General features: G+C 40.5%; 1 protein-coding gene across 1 annotated transcript in view; it reads right to left on the minus strand.

Annotated features, from left to right (window-relative positions):
- Window positions 1-4,409: 4,409 nt before the first annotated feature.
- Window positions 4,410-19,693, minus strand: part of SLC16A10 (solute carrier family 16 (aromatic amino acid transporter), member 10) — a 169,134-nt gene continuing 153,850 nt past the window's right edge. The window contains exons 6-7 of the mRNA XM_011970650.1: window positions 9,425-9,653; window positions 4,410-6,362 (exon numbers count right to left, since the gene is read on the minus strand). Of these exons, the coding sequence (XP_011826040.1) occupies window positions 6,130-6,362; window positions 9,425-9,653 (462 nt within the window). The 3' untranslated portion in view covers window positions 4,410-6,129. The remainder of the gene's footprint in view (window positions 6,363-9,424; window positions 9,654-19,693) is intronic.

The following is a 19,693-nucleotide window of genomic DNA, read 5'->3' on the forward strand; positions in this document are numbered from 1 at the left end:
TCAGATCCACAGGCCATATTAGTTGTTATTCCTTTTTTGTTACTTTTACAACCGTTTATCAGAACAAAGCACTCAAGAAATTTTACTGATACTTTGACCCCACTAACATTTTACACCCCCTTGCTTTTCAATCCTAGCATCACCATTAGCTCGCTTTTGATGAAGCAGGAGTTGATTCAGCTGTGCTTTTAGCTGGGCTTTCAGCCGGACACGGAAAGCGGAGGTAGATGAATTGTCATGATCAAGTGGGTGTCATGAGGTACTTAGGTTTTATTTTGTTCTTACTGTCTTTCCAACTTACTAATAAAAATATTGAAATCCATTTCAAAAATGAGGTAGCCTCATGTTATTTTCTATCTGTCAGGAATATAGTACCATGGGGAATTTTATTTCCCCAGAAAGCAAGATTGCACCCCTTTAGTATGGTACATTGAACTTTAAAAGAGGTGCCCTTGAACGTGTGGAAGTGAAGACGAAGTCTATGATTTAAAATTTGATAATTTTTAAAAAGGCGAGCTAAGTAAACTACGTCCTAAGTTTCAAGGTTTTTCTGAGTGATTCAAAGATGTAATGAATTTTCCATGGGTCTTTACTGTCTCAGGAGCCATCATCTGATAAAATGCACATTGGTGATAGGTCCATAATTGTGCTTCTGACATTTATGCAAGCTTCACACTTCACTGTGAGCATTCAGCCCTTTGTTCTTAAGAATCATGACCTATTGCTCTATAGTATATTTGTAACACACAGCATTAATCTCTGCCCACTAATAATAAACATGTCATGGCTATGAAAGTATAGTGAGCCCAGGGCCTGTTTATCTACCTTGTTATTATTTGCCCCTGGAAATTCAGCTCTAGACAGTCTTTTTAGACCAAGCTATCAACAAAAATCAGCATGTATAGTAGAGTAGAACTAATTTTTTTTTTCTTTTTTTAGACAAGGTCTCATTTTGTCACCCAGGCTGGAGTGCAGTGGTGCAACCATGGCTCACTGCAGCCTTGACCTGCTATGCTCAAGCGATCCTCCTGTCTCAGCCTCCTGAGTAGCTGGGACTACGGGCGTGTGCCACCACGCTGGCTAAATTTTTTTTTGTAGAAACAAAATCTCACTATGTTGCCCAGGCTGAGTCTTAAACCCTGGGCTCTGGTGATCCTACCGCCTTGGACTCCCGAAGTGCTGGGATTACAGGCGTGGGCCCCCACACGTAGCCTTAGAACTAATGATTAAGTCAGTAAAGTAGCAAGTCTTCCTTCTATGATATATTCTTATTCCACATTACCATTATGAATGACAAATTGCCTTCTGTTTTCATAACAAGACAAAAAGCTTGTCTTTTTAAGACTTAATTAAATTGTTAGGGATGATGCATTTCTCATTCGCCAAGATACTACTTGCCTTTTAAATTATAAAAACATAGATGTAAAAAGAAGGTAATAGTTTCATTTCCTTCTCTTTTTAAGACAACACACTAGAAAAGCAACAATCTTTGACCTAACGTAAAAGTTGCTCCTTAATGTTTATACCAGCAACAATACCTTTTTTCAGTGTTAGAGACTTCCTAAAAAGTTTAAAATACTAGTTTAAATTGTTTACATATTATAAAATTGGAGCTAATTAGCTTATGCATTTCTACTTGTATCTCTAAACTCTGGGAATTTATTCTAACACCATTCACCAGAAAATGTAACCCAACCTAAGGAAGGTTCCTGAAGAACAATCATTAGGAACTGCATCAGAGAGGCACACTACATTCCCAGTCACCCTTCATGCTGGGCTCTCAGGACTAAGATTTAATGAAACCTTAGCGAAACTGGAAATCAAAGTAAAAAATTATGCTCTCTGAAAATATGCTAAGGACTTGGCAATGTTTTTTTTTTTTTTTTCTCGAAGCATTTACCTTAAAATTTTAAATAAAGTTTCAAATGTTAGCATAAAAGATACTAATTTTTATGAAATTTATTTCTTCCCTTAAATATTTTAGTCATGTAATTTAAAATTAAATTCAATGTAGACTATTAGAACTAAGTTGAAGACTGAGAGAAAGCCATTCTCCAGGATACACGAAATTGGGTGGGGATCCATTCAGTGAAACTGCAGGGATCAGTAGGAAGTACAGCCACGCAACCAGTGGAGCTAAGCATGGATGTTAATGAACGCTTCAGGAGGTTTTTGAAGGATAGGAGGAAGTAAAGGGAAATGAAAAAATGATGAGGATAAGAATAATGTAAGAAGAGTAAGACAAAAGGTACATAAGAAAGGGCATGAAAGTGCACCACCAGGAACTCCTCAGAGCCACCCATGCTATAGGTGGCCTTCCCCCCACAATCTCATGTCATATTTTTTATTCAGTTTTCCATTGATTTAATGTCAAAAGTCATCTGGACATAGGCCAATTTAGAGTAACATTGGTATAAATTAAAATATTCTTAAATGCAGCTAAAAGGACTAGAATCATCCGAAGTAAATTGCTTTTAAACGATGTGTACTTTTACCTTTTTTTTTTTTCTGAGACAGAGTCTCGCTCTGTCGCCCAGGCTGGAGTGCAGTGGCACAATCTCAGCTCACTGCAACCTCCGCCTCCCAGATTCTTCTCCTGCCTCAGCCTCCCGAATAGCTGGGACTACAGGCGCCCACCGCCATGCCTGGCTAATTTTTTGTATTTTAGTAGAGACGGGGTTTCACCGTGTTTCCCACGCTGGTTGTGAACTCCTGAACTCAGGCAATCTGCCCGCCTCGGCCTCCCAAAGTGCTGGGATTACAGGTGTGAGCCACCGTGCCCGGCTAGAATTTGAATCTTAATACACGATTTATGCAATTTTCAGTGGAAATTAAAAGTCGTATAGCAGGGCTATGGAATAAGCATTGTAAATATGATCAAAGGGATGAACACATCTTGCATAAAGTATCAATAGTCTGGGTGGTATATTACTGCTTAAATGGATGGATCCCAGCAATATCCATGGCAATCAAATTTAACCAAAATGTTTCTGGAAGTTGCTTGGCCATATGTTACATTATTATCCAATCTAGAATTTCTATAACAAGGAATGTTACTCCCTTTCATACTTTTCTTGGCCTCAAATGCCAGAACGTTTTGAATTTGAGAATTTTCTGAGTCTTATCAAAAACAGGATGAGGAGACAAAAGCAGAGTTTTGACTCTGTATTCTTTTCCGACTCTCAGCAACGTGTCTGGATTGAACACAAAACATTTAGGCTTATCAGGTCACATTTTTGCAGCAGTAACACTTCATTCAGAAATTAGGACTTAGCTTGACTAGATTAAACCACAAATTTTTATATTAGTATTTTTCATTTTCTTTGTGTATTTTAAACTTTAAATCTTTTCCCACAAATGGTATTAAATATGTATTTATGGAATTTAGCATCTTACCTTTATACTTTTTCTTCTTAATTTTATATTATTATAGCAGAGTATTCTCCATATGAGTCTTTGACAATAGAGCTTTTTCAGTGTTATAGATCCAGTCTGATTCATCCCGTTAAACCAAAAACTACATATGTGAAGTTTAATATACAAATACATATGCTGAGATCTAAGTTATCTTATATATACTTAAGTCACTGCTATTTTAATATGGAAACTAACCAAGCAATTTCTTTTAGTTTCAGATTATCTTTTTCCCTAAAATCAGCCAAATTTTGAAGAAAAAAAAAACATTGTAGAGGTCTTTACAGAGGTAAGTTTTCATTTTTGAATTACTTTCTATGAAATTGGGGAGAAGATGTTTTACGGGGAGTCTGTGCTAAAACTTTTTTTTTTTTTTGAGATGGAGTCTCACTCTATCGCCCAGGCTGGAGTGCAGTGGCGTGATCTCTGCTCACTGCAAGCACCACCTCCCGGGTTCACGCCATTCTCCTGCCTCAGCCTCCCAAGTAGCTGGGACTACAGGCACACGTCACCATACCCAGCTAATTTTTTTATTTTTAGTAGAGACGGGGTTTCACCACATTGGCCAGGCTGGTCTCAAACTCCTGACCTCATGATCCACCTGCCTCTGCCTCCCAAAGTACTGGGATTACAGGCGTGAGCCACTGCGCCCGACCTAAAACTTTTTAAAAAATTAACAGTTTTTGTTTTTGATTTTCTTTTACAGACAGGGTCCTGCTCCGTTGAACAGGCCAGAGTACAGTGGCATAGCTCACTGCAGCCTCCATCTCTCAGGCTCAAGCAATCCTTCCACTACCTCGGCTTCTGAGTAGCTGGGGCTACAGGTGGGCACCATCATGCCTGGCTAATTTTTAAATATTTTGTAGAGACACGGTCTCATGTTACCCAAGCTGGTCTTGAACTTCTGGGCTCAAGTGATCCCCCTGCCTTGGACTGTCAAAGTGCTAGGATTACAGGCATGAGCCGCCACGCTTGGCCTAATTTTTTTTTTATTTTTAGTAGAGACAGGATCTTGCTATATTGCCCAAGCCGGTCTCAAACTCCTGGGCTCAAGCGATCTTCCCTCCTCAGCCTCCCAAAGTGCTGGGATTATAGGCACAAGCCACCTTACCCAGCCAAAATTAACATTTATAATAGTGGGTTTGATGATTGGTCTTAGCTGTATGTTTTGTTGAACTTCTCAAAAATGAGAAAGTAACATTTTATATAACTGGACATGAGTGAATGAAATCATTTTCTAAAAACTTATAAGAACATGAAAAGGTAGTATGGTCAAAATGTAGATTTTTTTTTTTCCTGCAAAAGAACCATCCACAGGCAAATTATCTAAGTCCCCTGAATATGAAATATGAAACTATTAGAAGTGGTAAGGTACAACTGCGTGTATGACAAAGTAAGTTGCTGAATGTCTTCACAATGAAAAGCACTACCTTTTAAAGGTCTCAAGCATTAAAGCATAATTTTAGGGATATAGGAAAGTGTTCTTGTTTTTGTAAATGAGTATGGGTCACGACATGACTTTGGTGTTAATTTTCGGTCCTCAAACTGAAAGCTTTCTTATGATAATCTGTATATAAATAGCAAAAATATAATGGGAATGTTCTTAGGGAACACACTAGGATAAATAATATGAGTGAAAATTTTTGCCAGAAAGTTCTGGAAATGTAGGACTTGGTTCTTTTTATAAGTACTTTTAACCTTTTCAGACTCATTAATTTCATAAACCAATTTAAGCAATTATTTCTATCAGCTACAGATATTTCCTTCACAAATATAAAGGGTTTTGCCCCCCTCCCCATCCTCCGGCCTCCACCAATTTCTGCCTGTAACTGCCACTTGATAACTGCTAAGTAAGACTTTGTTTAAATATCAGGTTCTAGTGCTAACAAATCTGGAAGTCAGAAGATTTCTAAGTTACAATTGCCAGAATATCTTTCATGCATTCTATTTTACTTTATTGTTACAATTTCAACAATTCAGAAACGTGGGGTGTTTCTGGCTACTTAAGTAAAACACACTGCAAACGCAAAGGGAACAATGCTGTAAACTTAAACGATTTCTGAACAGCTCAGGATCCTCCTGGAGAGGATCCTTTTCATTTCACGTATTGATTCTGAACACATTGTTAGCACCTGCTCCCAGAAGGGCCCTTGACACTGGAGCAAGTCAGAATATCTTAATATCACAGCTTATTTAACAGCAGGAAAGCAACTTTAACACAGACTGGAGGTTTGGGTAGATCTGGTATTACCTAGAACCCAGGCTTAAATTTTGCAAAAAGTTTCCACAGAGCATAAGAAAGTAAAACAGAGGTACCAGAACTGAAGACATCATTAACAAACAAAATATTTCCACTCCTAACCAAACTGCAACCCTTTCAGTATAGCTTGAGGTATTTTTAAATGTTTGTACAAGCTAAAGATCATTCACAGTTTCCAAAGTTGCTTTTTACTGAGATAGCTTCAAATTTTCACAATATGTGACTTTCAGACATGTTTTCATATACTGGGGTCTCTGCCCTTAGACTCACGGAAACATCAGAGATATTCAGTGGCAGAAAATGGTTCTCGTAGTGATAAGGGTTCTATTTCCCAATTATTGTGCTATTCCTAGGATGTGATTAAAAAAATATGAAATTTGCAATTCGTATAAAAGGAAAGGAAACTTGCTTAAAATTCAAAAAGCAAGTCCAGTCTGGTGGAGGTATGTAAGATATTAAATAATAGAGTCAGATTCTTTCTTGAACACTCCAGATGAACTTGACAGCAGAGAGTTCTGGTTTTCCACCATTTTCTCCATCTTTTCTTTCCCAGCGGTTTTACTGATCTCTCTTTGCTTCTTACTGTGGATCCACGGGATAAAACAAAGCACAGCACCTCCGATAAGGGGAGGGGCTCCGGCGAGGTAGAACGCCACGTCATAGGAGCCCAGCTTGTCACGAAGTAACCCTGAGAAGGGAAAAAGCTGTCACCAACGGAGAACAAGTGTGGCTCTGCAGGGGGTCTAGATTAGTCACAGGGATGGCCTAGTCCCAGCCTAATTTCACCTCCACAGGACTGCTTCAAACATCTCAGATATCAGACTTTTTTTTTTTTTAAGGAAAAAGATCTGAAATATAAACCTTTCTTGATAGAAAAAAAAAAAAAAGATCTCATATATGTAACGTTGTCATAAAGTACAGGCCTCTGGATTTTCATACCAAGACATTACTTGAAAAGCTGGAAAGGCAGACTTTTTTTTTTTTTTTTTCCAGACAGGGTCTCACTGTGTCACCCAGGCTGGAGTATGGTGGCATAATCATGGCTCACTGCAGGCCTTGACTTCCCAAGCTCAACTGATCCTCCCAGCTCAGCCTCTTGAGTAGCTGGGACTACAGGTGCATGCTACCATGCCTGGCTAATTTTTATATTTTTTGTAGAGATGGGGTTTTGTCACATTGCCCAGGCTGGTCTCAAGCTCCTGGGCTAAAGCAATCCTCCCACCTCAGCCTCCCAAAATGCTGGGATTACAAGCATGAACCACCACGCCCAGCTTTCAAACTACTCTTTGGTCTATTTGGTTTTTATGAAATAACATGAAACTATTTAACACTATAATTCAAAATTGAGAAAAATTGTAAATTTAATAATGTGGATGAAAGTTAGGTTGTTAAATACATTTTGGAAAGAGACTAAGGTTTATCAGTACCTGGAAGAAAATATAAATATATAAGAATTATTAATGGCATTCTATATTTGGGTTCTGCTTCTGAAAACTATTATTTAGGGTACTCAACATTTCCAATTTCTCTAACAAATTCCAGGACTTGTGGTTTTAAAAGTTATCTTAGTGTTTTTAAACTTTTATAACTTATACAACCTAAGTTATCTAAAATGTCCAGGGAACATACTGTACTAAATATCTATCTGACTTTGCTAAATAAATAGCTGACCATTTGTCTAAGTACCAACACATAAAAATGTGTCTATCCATTCTGCATAAGTAAAATAGACAATATCTGTAAATGCACAAGTTCTCTATCTTTGGAATCAGACCATTCCATACATAACTGAACTCTTCCTCCTTATGAACACTCATGATTATGCTCTGCTGTGATACTATGATACCCTCAGAACCTCCTGGTGAGCCAGCAGCTTTCTGCTGCCAGTTGCTGTGTAGTGGTGCTCTGCCTGCTTCCGAAGTTTCCTGTTACCTCCCTTATTCTTGCTCTGTTAACTGTCACTTCTGCTAGCAAAACTATTTACTACTAGAGTGCTGCTTATATAAAATCTGTTGTGGACTTAGAAACTGTAAAACTAAGCTTGTAGGGTATAAAAAGAAGAGTGAACAGTGTATTACCTGCGGGAGAGAAGAAGGAATGGAGGGTTCTCCTATAGGGAGACCATGACCTTTTGAACTTAAACTGTATGTGGTCTGCTCAGTAGTAACTCTGCTTGCTTGATTCATGACTAGGAATGCAGTTCAGGATATGAGAATGCATTGAGCTAAACCTTCACTGAGCGTCTCATGTGCCAAACACAGATGACAGTACATATATTTACATTTTATCATATTTATACTGAATCTTCTAATACTAATTGACACAGGCACCCAAGTAATACTGAACATGAGACATCTTTATAGTATCATTCAGAGAATTTCTAGAGGTGGAATTCACATGAGATAGAATTAACCATTTGAAAGTGAACAATTCAGCGGCATTTAGCACATACACAATGTTGTGCACCCACCGCTTCTATTCCAAAATATTTTCATCATGCCAAAAGGACACTTCATCCCAATTAAGTAGTTACTTCCCAATCCTCTTTCTCTCCAGCCCCTGGCAATCACCAATCTGTTTTCTATCTGTATTTATTTACCTATTTTGGACATTTCACATGAAATAAATCATACGATATACGACCTTTTAGAGTGAGACAGGGTCTCACTCTGTCACCCAGGCTGGAGTGCAGTGGTGCTCTCACGGCTCTGCAGACTTGATCTCCCAAGCGCAAGAGATCCTCTCACCTCCACCTCTGGAGTAGGTGAGATTACACTGCTATTAGTATGTGCCACCAGGCCAGGCTAATTTTTTTTATTTTTCGTAGAGACAAGGTCTTGCTATGTTGCCCAAGCTAGTCTGGAACTCCTGAGCTCAAATGATCCTCCTGCCTTGGCCTCTCAAAGTGCTGGGATTACAGGTGTGAGCCACCATGCCCAGCCATGTCACCTTCTATGTCTGGCTTCTTTCACTTAGTATAATGTTCTTGAGGTCCATTCACCTGGTAGCATCAGTTCTGTACCTTACTCCTTTTTATGGCTGAATAATATTGCACCATAGATATTCCACATTTTGCTTACCCAATTAGCTATTTACGGGCATTTGGGTTTTTTCTATTATGTTATTTTTCATCAGCTACTCCTCAGGGGGATGTACGATCTCTTACCAAAAGCTGACATATTTAGAAATCTTCCAGAATCTTCATCTCTCTTTTTTTTTTTTTTAAATAGGGTTTTGCCCAGGCTGGGGTACAGTGGTATGATCACAGCTCACTGCAGCCTTGACCTCTGGGCTCAAGCAGTCCTCCCACCTCAGCCTCCTGTGCGTCTGGGACTGCAGATGCATGCCACTATGCTTGGCTAATGTTTTTATTTTTTATTTTTTGTACAGATAGTATCTCACTATGTTGCCCAGGCTGGTCTCAAGCTCCTGAGCTCAGGTGATTTTCCCGCCTCAGCCTCCCAGAGTGCTGCTATTGCAGGTGTGAGTCACTGAGCCTGGCCTACTGTTACATATTTTATTCAGTGTTTTAGCTGCCAGTAAGGATAAGAGGGACTTTTCAGCAAACCTTTTCAACATACCGTTTATAGCTAGTCTTATTAAAAATGTTACCAGTAAGGCACACATGAAAGCAAAAGACCAGTAATCAATAACCTGTAATACGTTTTAAATATAAGTGAGACTTAAATTAAGACCTGAAGTAGAAAATACTATGAATTAATATAATTACTGGAGAATCATTATATTTACCTGCAATGGGTGGGCCAACAGTCATGGGTATAGACATAAATCCGAGCAGAAATCCAATTGCTTGGGAGACATCCTGGGCACCAACCAACTCAAAGGCTATGGGAGCCATAATGGAAATGAAGCATCCATCGAAGAGACCCATGATGAGACACACAGCAATGAGGGCCCCAAAGATGCTACACAGAGGAATCATCATGGACATCAGACCAATGAAGAAAAAGGAGAGTACCTAGGACGGACACCACAATGTCAGCTCACTCGCAGGAAGTGAATGTCACAATTACCATGCAACATGCTTAGGACTTCTAAGTCACTACTGGTTCCCCTTTTTCCCCCCTGCCACTGCCCCATTTACTTTGATTTTACATACATAATCAACTCCTATAATCATCTCCTTCGAGTTCCCCTAGCACTTTCTTAATATTTCCACTAAGGGACAAGAAGAAAATAACTTTGTGTTTTGAGCCGGAGTCTCTCTCTGTTGCCCACGCTGGAGTGCAGTGGTGTGATCTCGGCTCATTACAACCTCCACTTTCCAGGTTCAAGCAATTCTTCTGCCTTAGCCTCCTGAGTAGCTGGGACTACAGGCAAGCACCACCGCGTCTGGCTAATTTTTGTATTTTTAGTAGAGACGGGGCTTCACCATGTTGGCCAGGCTGGTCTTGAACTCCTGACCTCAAGTGATCTGCCTGCCTCAGGCTCCCAAAGTGCTGGGATTACAGCATGAGCCACACCACCCAGCCAAAAATGACTTTTTATATATTAGTTGCCCTCCCAGCCTGCAAACCCCTTGAAGTCAGAATCTGTACCAAAAAAAAAACAAAAAAAAAAAAAAAATCATCTTTGGACTAGATATTATGAAGTTTAAGGATCCTGTATCTGGTCAGTGCTCAATCAGCTCGAATTCATTAAACACTTGATTTTTTTTAACCTTTAAAACTATATATACTTCCCTGGCAGACATTATAGATAAATTTAAGCACCCAGAGTTAAGGCTTATTATACTTATTTTGAGCCATTGAACACTTTCATTTCAGTGTTAGAGTAGTTAATAGAATCGAACACCTGATTTTGCCTACTATTTGGTAGGCACTGTGCTATGTACTAGAGATTTCCACAATGAGTAAGACTTCGTTCCTAGGGTTATGGAAAGATGGACATTTAAATATGTAAGTGCAAGTGAAGTGTTTATATGCTGCCGTAGTTATATATTCAAAGTATGGTGGGTACAAAAAAGGAGGAAACAGTTAATTTAATAACTCTTTAAAGGCACAGAACATTGTAAAACTGAACAATTCACTAGTCAGCAGAAAAAATGTTTTTAAAAGTATCAGGTTTTTTAAAAGTATGCATATAATAGCAACTATCATTTATTTAGTGTTTACTAAGTGCCAAGCACTGTTGTAAGCTTTACATTGATTATCTCACTGGTGATCCTCATAACAACTTTATGAGGTGGTTACTAATGTTATCTCTGATGAAGATAGCGATGCTGGGAGAGGTTAAGTAATGTGCCCGAAGCACAGAAGATGGAGCCATCCCGGAACCCATGGTCCACGTGGGCAGCAGCAGGCCGTGAACAGAACTGTGCCTGGAAAGTGCCCTCCAATAACAGTGAGGCTGGGGAGGAAGGAGAGACCAGATAAAACAGCTGTATGCATCACTGTCTTCATCGGTTCTGTTTTTCCATAGACCTATAAAAGCCGGAGGTTGGTAGTACGCCTCAGGGCAGCCACTCACAATCTGAGGGTCTCTGAAGGTGCAAAGTGTGAGTTCTGGGTGGAATTCAGGAGTGTTGGTTTTCACAACTTTACCACAAGTGGTCCACTGACATTAAAATAGGAAACATGCTCTTGAAAAATGTTTCATATTGGGTGAGTTCTTTTTAACACCATCATATCATACAGTTCGGTACATTTTTTTCTTCAATCATTAAAATATGGTCTTATGGTAAAATTATGATTAGTTTAAGAATATGAGTTGGCCGGCCGGACGCGGTGGCTCAGGCCTGTAATTCCCAGCACTTTGGGAGGCCAAGGTGGGTGGATCAGGAGGTCAGGAGATCAAGACCATCCTGGCTAACACGGTGAAACCCCGTTTCTACTAAAAAAAAAGTTAGCCAGGCGTGGTGGCAGGTGCCTGTAGTCCCAGCTACTCAGGAGGCTGAGGCAGGAGAATGGTGTGAACCCGGGAGGCAGAGCTTGCAGTAAACTAAGATCGCGCCACTGCACTCCAGCCTGGGCGACAGAGCAAGACTCCATCTCAAAAAAAAAAAAAAAAAGAAAAAAAAAAAGAATACCAGTTGACCATTTGCAAAATAAGCCTACCACTTCACACTAGCATTTCTAAAGAACAAAATCTCCCATTCTCCTGATTTTTATTTGCCAGTTAAATATCCTTTTCTCCAATGCAACTTCCATGACTGCACAAGCATAATTTCTTAGCGGTGAGTAATTGCTGGGCCCACAGCCTGGCAGGTTGGAAAGAACTGGGGCTCAGAGGGACACTATCAGGTTCTAAGCTCTCTCTGACCTTGAGCAAGTAAAAAGACTTCCTGATACTTCCCATTTATTGAGACAAAAAGAGATCTAAAGATAAATCAAAATGTAGAAAAGGGTTTGAAATTAACAAGTAGGTAAAGATTTAAGTAGTCGTTTGTATTGAAAATCTAAGCAGATAAACCCCAATTTTTTATTTTTTATTTTTGAAACAGGTCTCACTTTGTTACCCAGGCTGGAATGCAGTGGTGCGATCACAGCTCACTGCAGCCTCAACCTCCTGGGGTCCAAGTGATCCTCCCACTTCAGTCTCCCAAGTAGGTGGGACATGCCATTATGCCCGGCTAATTTTTTATTTTTTGTAGAGATGGGGTCTTACTATGTTGCCCAGGCCATTCTTGAACTCCTGGGCTCAAACAAACTACTTGCTTTGGTCTCCCAAAGTGCTGGGATTACAGGCGTGAACCACTGCATCCAACCCTAATATTCTTAACAATAGAAACATTTTTATTCTATGTACAGACATAAAAGGAGATAAACATGGAAAGTTATTTAAATCTTAGAAACATATCTATAATCACAAACTCCAGAGAATCTAGAATAAAACTTTAGGATGGTACGGGGCCAGATTCAATGGATTTAATTGTTAAAACTATAGACCAAACATTCCCAACCATGCCACTGTAATTATACAAGGTTTTCAGGAATATATATTTTTTCTTTTAATGTGCTTCATATTTTTTTTCTATTTTGGTCAGTACATATTTCCTTTTTTTTTTTTTTTTGAGACGGAGTCTCACTCTGTCACCCAGGCTGGAGTGCAGTGGCCGGATCTCAGCTCACTGCAAGCTCTGCCTCCCAGGTTTATGCCATTCTCCTGCCTCAGCCTCCCGAGTAGCTGGGACTACAGGCGCCTGCCACCTCACCCGGCTAGTTTTTTGTATTTTTAGTACAGACAGGGTTTCACCGTGTTAGCCAGGATGGTCTCAATCTCCTGACCTCATGATCCGCCTGTCTCGGCCTCCCAAAGTGCTGGGATTACAGGCTTGAGCCACCCCGCCCGGCCCCTTTTTTTTTTCTTTAACACCAGTACCACTTGCCAACAACTTTCTTTAAAGATAAGAAAACCAGCTCTGTAGAATTTTATACTTAGTGAATGTTAGAAGCCTAGTACAGTACTTGGCTTTGTTAACTTTTCAACTTTGTTAAGTGCTTATGTTGTTTTAGAATAATATGTAACATGATTCCTGGAACTTGGCCTCTTCACATTTTTGTTCTTTGGCCAGTTTTGTAAAAAATTATTCAAGTAAAAGTTTCCAACTTATTGCTATATATTTTGAGCATACTATTTCTTTCTTTCTTTTTTCTTTTTTGAGACGGAGTCTCGCTCTGTGGCCCAGGCTGGAGTGCAGTGGCGCGATCTCGGCTCACTGCAAGATCTGCTTCCTGGTTCATGCCATTCTCCTGCCTCAGCCTCCCGAGTAGCTGGGACTACAGGCGCCCGCCATCACTCCTGGCTAATTTTTTGTATTTTTAGTAGAGACGGGGTTTCACTGTGTTAGCCAGGATGGTCTCGATCTCCTGACCTCGTGATCCACCCGCCTCGGCCTCCCAAAGTGCTGGGATTACAGGCATTGAGCCACCGCGCCCGGCCTGAGCATATTATTTCTTAATACTTTCCCTGACTGTAAGTCATCCTTTTCTCCATTCAAGTTATATTAAGTTATATTCTTATTAAAATTAGACAATGATTTATGCAGTTATTTAAATGTAAAAATTTTTCATTTTCCTTTAAGACTTTTGTTTATAGAAATTTACACATCTATTCTTTAAGTACTTGTCAGAAACATACTTTGCTTCCTTCACCTTATTTGCAGCTACTGTAGTGATGCTCTTTCCCAGCAGATGTTAATACGCCGAATCTGGCTAAATGTGGAGGTAAGTAGATGAGGCTGGTGAGAACACACGTATTCCTTACATGCAGGATGCCTGGGCTGCAAGGAGCACATGCCGACATTTGGCAGACTACACACATAGCAGGTTCAGTGCTTCATCACTCCCCAGAATAAAGACTGATCCAGGCATCAAATACTGATCTGGTGATGCTGGGACTCAGTGTGAAAGATGAATAAACTTAGTATTACATACAGTCTTTTAAAACTTGCTCTCAAACACAGCAGCTCTGGTTAGATTCGAATAAGGGATTCACAGCCTCCTTATTTCTCCTAGGCTCTGGCACTGACATTTAATAAGCCAGTGACAGTTTAGATGTCTATATTGCTTTTGTTTTCTTTAAGGAACTATATCACAAATATATAAATACTTGTTATAATAGCACAGGCTATAGAAGAATTAACCTTCTATGAGTTAGTGTATGTACATGAGAACAAAAGATTCCTTTTGCTCTTACCTTTCCCATTTCTATCAAGGAGAGCATTGCTGGAGAAATGTCAGTTTAGGTTTTGCTTAAGAATATTAAGTGTAGCTCAAGAGGAAACAATGAGCTGCACCTGACTAACAGAAGGCATCTTGGAGGTGGACATATAATTGACGTTCCTAAAGTTTAGTCAATATAAAGTCTCCAGACTTTCAGAGCCTCTGGCTGGGCACCCAGGACAGAAAACAGTTGGCAACAGAGTTCTGTTGACCCACCACAAACTAAAGGAAAATGTCAGGCCATACAGCAGATGGCTGGATTCTTCTGAAGCACACAGAGGCCGGTGTCACTTCAAAGTGCTTCACAGGGAGTCGATCAACCTTCTCCATGGCACATGGTTACTCTCATTTCTGCCTGATGGAGAAACATGCATTTGATACATTCACACCCCATGCCACAGTCTAGATGAGAGTGAGTACGGAGCCTCTGATCATTTACTTAGGCTGGGAAATTGTGAAGTATTTGGATATTACTTTGGAAATAGCTTACATTTGGTAAAGTATATAACCTCATCCCAAGGTATCTTTAGGTGAATGTAAAACGCTAAAAAGGAAAATGGAGCAACACTGATCCAGTTCATTCTACCTGAACTGGAAGAGGAAGCTTACGCAGGCTGATGGATATGAAAGTCATTAATATTTCTACATCACAAAAGTAACTCATGAATGTATTTTTTAAAATTCAAACCTTAGAGAAATGCACACAGTAATATATGAAAGTTTCCTACAACCTCTTCTCACCCTCAACCCATGCGCATTCACGTCCCCAGGAATCAACACTTCACAGTTGGGTTTGCATCCTTCAGAGCGTTCCTGTGCACGTGTGTGTGTCATCTGGGTTGTCTGCTTTATGTGCATGGACATGATGTCCATGCTTCAATACGTCCATGTCGCAGAGAAATATGACACAATGGAAAAGTGATCTAAATTCCAAGTTTTCAATTCTTTCATACAAAGTTTTAACTTTCAAACCTTTGAAATATTCTCACCCTTCCAAAACATATATTACATTAAAGACACAAATCTGTAGTAATTTAATGGTAACTAGAAACACAGGCCTATAAGGTTAAGAAAATAGTAAAAAGATACCACGATACACGCAGCCTCTCCTGTCCCAATACAGTATATACTCTGGGAACTTTCGCCAAGCTTTTCTTTAACCATTATTATTCTATGTAATGCATTCCAATCATGCCTTCTGGCAGGAGCAGTAGACTTGACTCAGCATTTATTTTTTATTTTTATTTTTTGGAGACAAAGTCTTACTCTGCCATTCAGATTGGTGTGCAGTGGCAGGATCACAGCTCACTCCAGCCTCAACCTCCCCGGCTCAAGCAATCTTCCCATCTCAATCTCCCAATAGCTGGGACTATGTCAGCTAATTTTTTAAGGCCACCATGTCAGCTAATTTTTTAAGTTTTTGTAAAGATAAGGTCTCACTATGTTGCCCAGGCTGGTCTTGCATTCCTGGGGTCAAGAGATCCTTCTACCTTGGCCTCCCAAAGTGCTGGGATTATAGGCATAAGCTACTGCAACCAATCACTCAATATTTAGAATTACTAGGTTGAAAATACCTGGGACCCAGGACCTTGATGGAAGTTGAAATTCAGAACTCTTAAGCAAAACTGTGAGATAAATTCCTAAAATCTTTGTTACCTATAAGCAAAGACTCTAATTCAGGATTAACTAGGGTCTCCTTTCTTGAGACCTATTCCAAATCAGGATCTGCTTTCAGTATTTAACAGAATATTAAAACATAACAAACGCAAGGATTTATTAATCATCCAGTCTGGGCTAGGCACTCTATATAACCTGCCACCAAGAATCCTCACCACACCCCTCTGTTGGTTCTCAAGTTGGTGGTAGAACTGGGGTGAACTGGTGTCTCACTCCAGAGCCTGTGCTCTTTGGCTCAGCAGCCTCCTAGACTGGGGATTACCATGATCTGAAACTAGACCATGTGGAAGGGCTGTGAAGTGTGTCTGTGTCACCAGTGTTCTAGGCCTGGCTGCTACTCAAAACTGGCTTCCAGGGGACAAGGAGGGAAGAGTTGTCACAGCCCCATGAAGTTGAAAGATGAAAGCAGGGAGCAGGTATGTCTGAGAAAACACATCACCAGTGAACGGAAAGAAGGTAAGCCCAAGACATTCCAAGCCTTAAAGGATGGGCCCAAAGGCAGACAGCCAGGGACAGAGAAAAAGAAATAAACAAACAGGCAGAGCTGGAGTCAACTGCAGCCGAGAAAAGTCAAGACTCAAAAACCACACTGTGTGTTTAGGAAGTTGGGGCAGGGAAGCCAGGAAAAAGGAGAGAGAGGAGGTAGTGAATAAGGGAACGAGTCCAGCATCCTGCATGGGTTAGGCCTGTGCTGTGTCCTGTGCCACTGTGTTTACAAGGTGGAGTCTATGGGTGGCTCCTCTCAGCCACAGGACACACTGAAGGGCTTTCTTTCTCCTTTCCAGGCTTGTTTGAAATGCAGCCGTCACACCTGTGCCTCAGCAGGTACCACTGGCTGCCACAAACAAAGCTCTACATTTGGATGAAAAAAATTAGATACGGCCTAACAGAAGCCAGATTGTGGCTAAACTTTCATCTAAAGTGAAATATTTGACCCCCAGTACTAACTTTTAACTTACTGCTGTATAAATGCAGACCAACATGGGACAAGTTAGGAAAGGCTATATTTTCTTTTGTAAATTACTGGAAACACTCAGGTATTAAAATGTGCTCCAAAAATGTTACAGATAATCTGTCTGCCCTATCTAGGGTAGGAGGACATTCGAAAATTGTTTTGGAATAAAATGCTGATATATAAAATATATCATGAGTTTATCTATTACAGCACCATAGTCCATCATCTCTCACCTGGACCCTGAATTGATCTCCTACTAGGTCTTCCTCCCCTCTTGCACTCTCGTTTCCCTCCCTGTAATTCATCCTCCACACACAGAACAACCACAGTGACTTTAAAAACATAAAATCAGACCTATGTCCTCCAACAAAGGTCCACTACTCTTTTTTTTTTTTTTTTTTCGGTCTCACTCTGTCACCCAGGCTGGAGTGCAGTGGTGCGATCTTGGCTCACTGCAACCTCTGCCTCCTAGATTCAAACGATTCTGCTCCCTCAGCCTCCCCAGTAGCTGGGACTACAGGCGCGTGCCACCAAGCCCGGCTAATTTTTTCTAATTACAGTAGAAACGAGGTTTCACTGTGTTTCGATCTCCTGATCTCATGATCCACCAGCCTTGGCCTCCCAAAGTGCTGGGATTACAGGCGTGAACCATCACGCCTGGCCAAAATCCACCACTCTTAAAGCGAAGTCTCTTCATCTTTGCTTTCAAGGCTCTGTCTAATCTGACCCACTCTAACTTTCCAGTCTCTTCCTATGCCACTTTCCTGTCTTCTTGGGTTTCCAAACACATTCAGCTTCTTCCTGCCTCAGTCTTGCTTTAGGAACTCAGGGACCATGTCTGTCTTGTTTGCATCACCCTAACGGCATCTGAGCTGGTGCTTGGGGCACAGGAGGCACTCAACTTTTTGAATGAATAAAAGCTGAAAGTCTGTAGTGCAACAAATGTCCATTAGAGGGCTCCCTTGACACTAGAGAACAAAACTAAATGTTAGATGAGGATGTCCACAGTGAGGTATTGACAAAGTGATCATGATACCATAAATACATTTTTAAAAGCAGCACATTACCAACTCTCTTCACTTCCTTCCCGCTGTGTGACCAGACTGTCCTGCGACTGCCTGGATCTCTATACACAGAGACACCCACGATGAGGTAGCCTCTCTGTTCCTCAGTGTTCACATCTCTAAGTGGAAATAACAATGGTACCTCCTCTCTTAAAGGGCTGGGACAAGGATCAATGAGATAATGCATGTAGAGCCCTTAGTTCATTGTCTGGCACATGAAGGTCCTCAATAAATGGTTGACTGTTATTACTTCAAGTCAATTAATGGAAGTTAACTTTATCTGTAATGCCTTTTCCAATCATTTTCTTGTGTCCAAATTTCACCTCTTTTTCAAGGCCCTGCTCAAACACTGCCTCTCATGTATAATATAATTAGACAGGCTTAATCCCCAAATCCTAAGGCCCCCCTTGTGGCTCGCCTTTACCTTGCTTCCACAGCCAAGTGTTTGGACAAAGTTGTCTATATTTCCATTTGTTCAAATGATCATGATCAATTTTCTGCACCTGCCATTCATTGAAACCAGTCTCTGTAAGGTCACTCATAGCCTCCCTGTTCTAAATTCAGTGAAAACCTTTCAGCCTTTTTGTCACTAGCTACTGACACTGCTGACCAGTCCTGCCCCTAGAAACACTCTCGTCCCTGTTTTACCCCCTGCCTATCTGGCCACTCCCTTTCTGTCTCCCTAGTCCTCCACTTACTTCATGCAGCCCATGAATGCCAAACCCACAGGCCTCTTAACCCACAGGCCTCTTATCCAGACTCTTCCATGAGGTCTAAACTCAACTTGGCTTTCCTACAGGCATCACAAACTTCACATGGCAAAAACAAACTCATCACTGGGGCAAGGGCAGGTAGGCTGGGTGAAAAAAAATTGTTTTAATTTAAAAAACCTAATTCATCATCATACTTAGATCTACTGCATATTGATCTTGATAAGATGGAAAAATCATCTACTCCATTACCTGAGCCACAAATCTCAGATCCAGCCTAAGTGGCTTCATCAAATTTTCATTCTGTATGTCCCTAGCTTATTCCATTTGATCTCAGTATCTCTGCCTTGGTTCTTCCTGCCTAGATGCCTAGACTACTTTAAAATAGTTTCCAACTAGTTCCTGGACCTCCACTCTTTTTTCCTAAATTTTAGAGACATGGTGTCACTCTGTTGCCTAGGCTGGAGTACAGTGGCATGACCATACTCCCCTGTAACCTCAAAGTCCTAGGCTCAAAGTCCTCCCATCTCAGCCTCCTGCATAGCTAAGACTATAGGCATGTGCCACCATACCTGGCTAACTTAAAAAAAATTTTTTTTCTTATAGAGATGAGATCTCACTATGATTCCAGGATTGTCTCAAACTGGCCTCAAGTGATCCTCCTGCTTCAGCCTCCTAAAGTGTTGACATTACGGTCATGAGCTGCCATGCCTGGCCTTTTTTAAAAATAGCTTTATTGAGATATAATTCATATTCTATGAAATTCACCCACTTAAAGTGTACACTTCAGTGAGTTTCATCACTATCTAATTTTACAACATTTTCATTACCCTACAAAGAAACCCAGTAGCAGTTACTCGCCATTCCCTCCTTTCCCTAGCCCCTACAACCACAAATCTACCTTCTTTCTCTATGGAAAGAGACAGAGA

This window comes from Mandrillus leucophaeus, unplaced genomic scaffold (genome assembly GCF_000951045.1).
Source record: "Mandrillus leucophaeus isolate KB7577 unplaced genomic scaffold, Mleu.le_1.0 Scaffold96, whole genome shotgun sequence".
NCBI lineage: Eukaryota > Metazoa > Chordata > Mammalia > Primates > Cercopithecidae > Mandrillus > Mandrillus leucophaeus.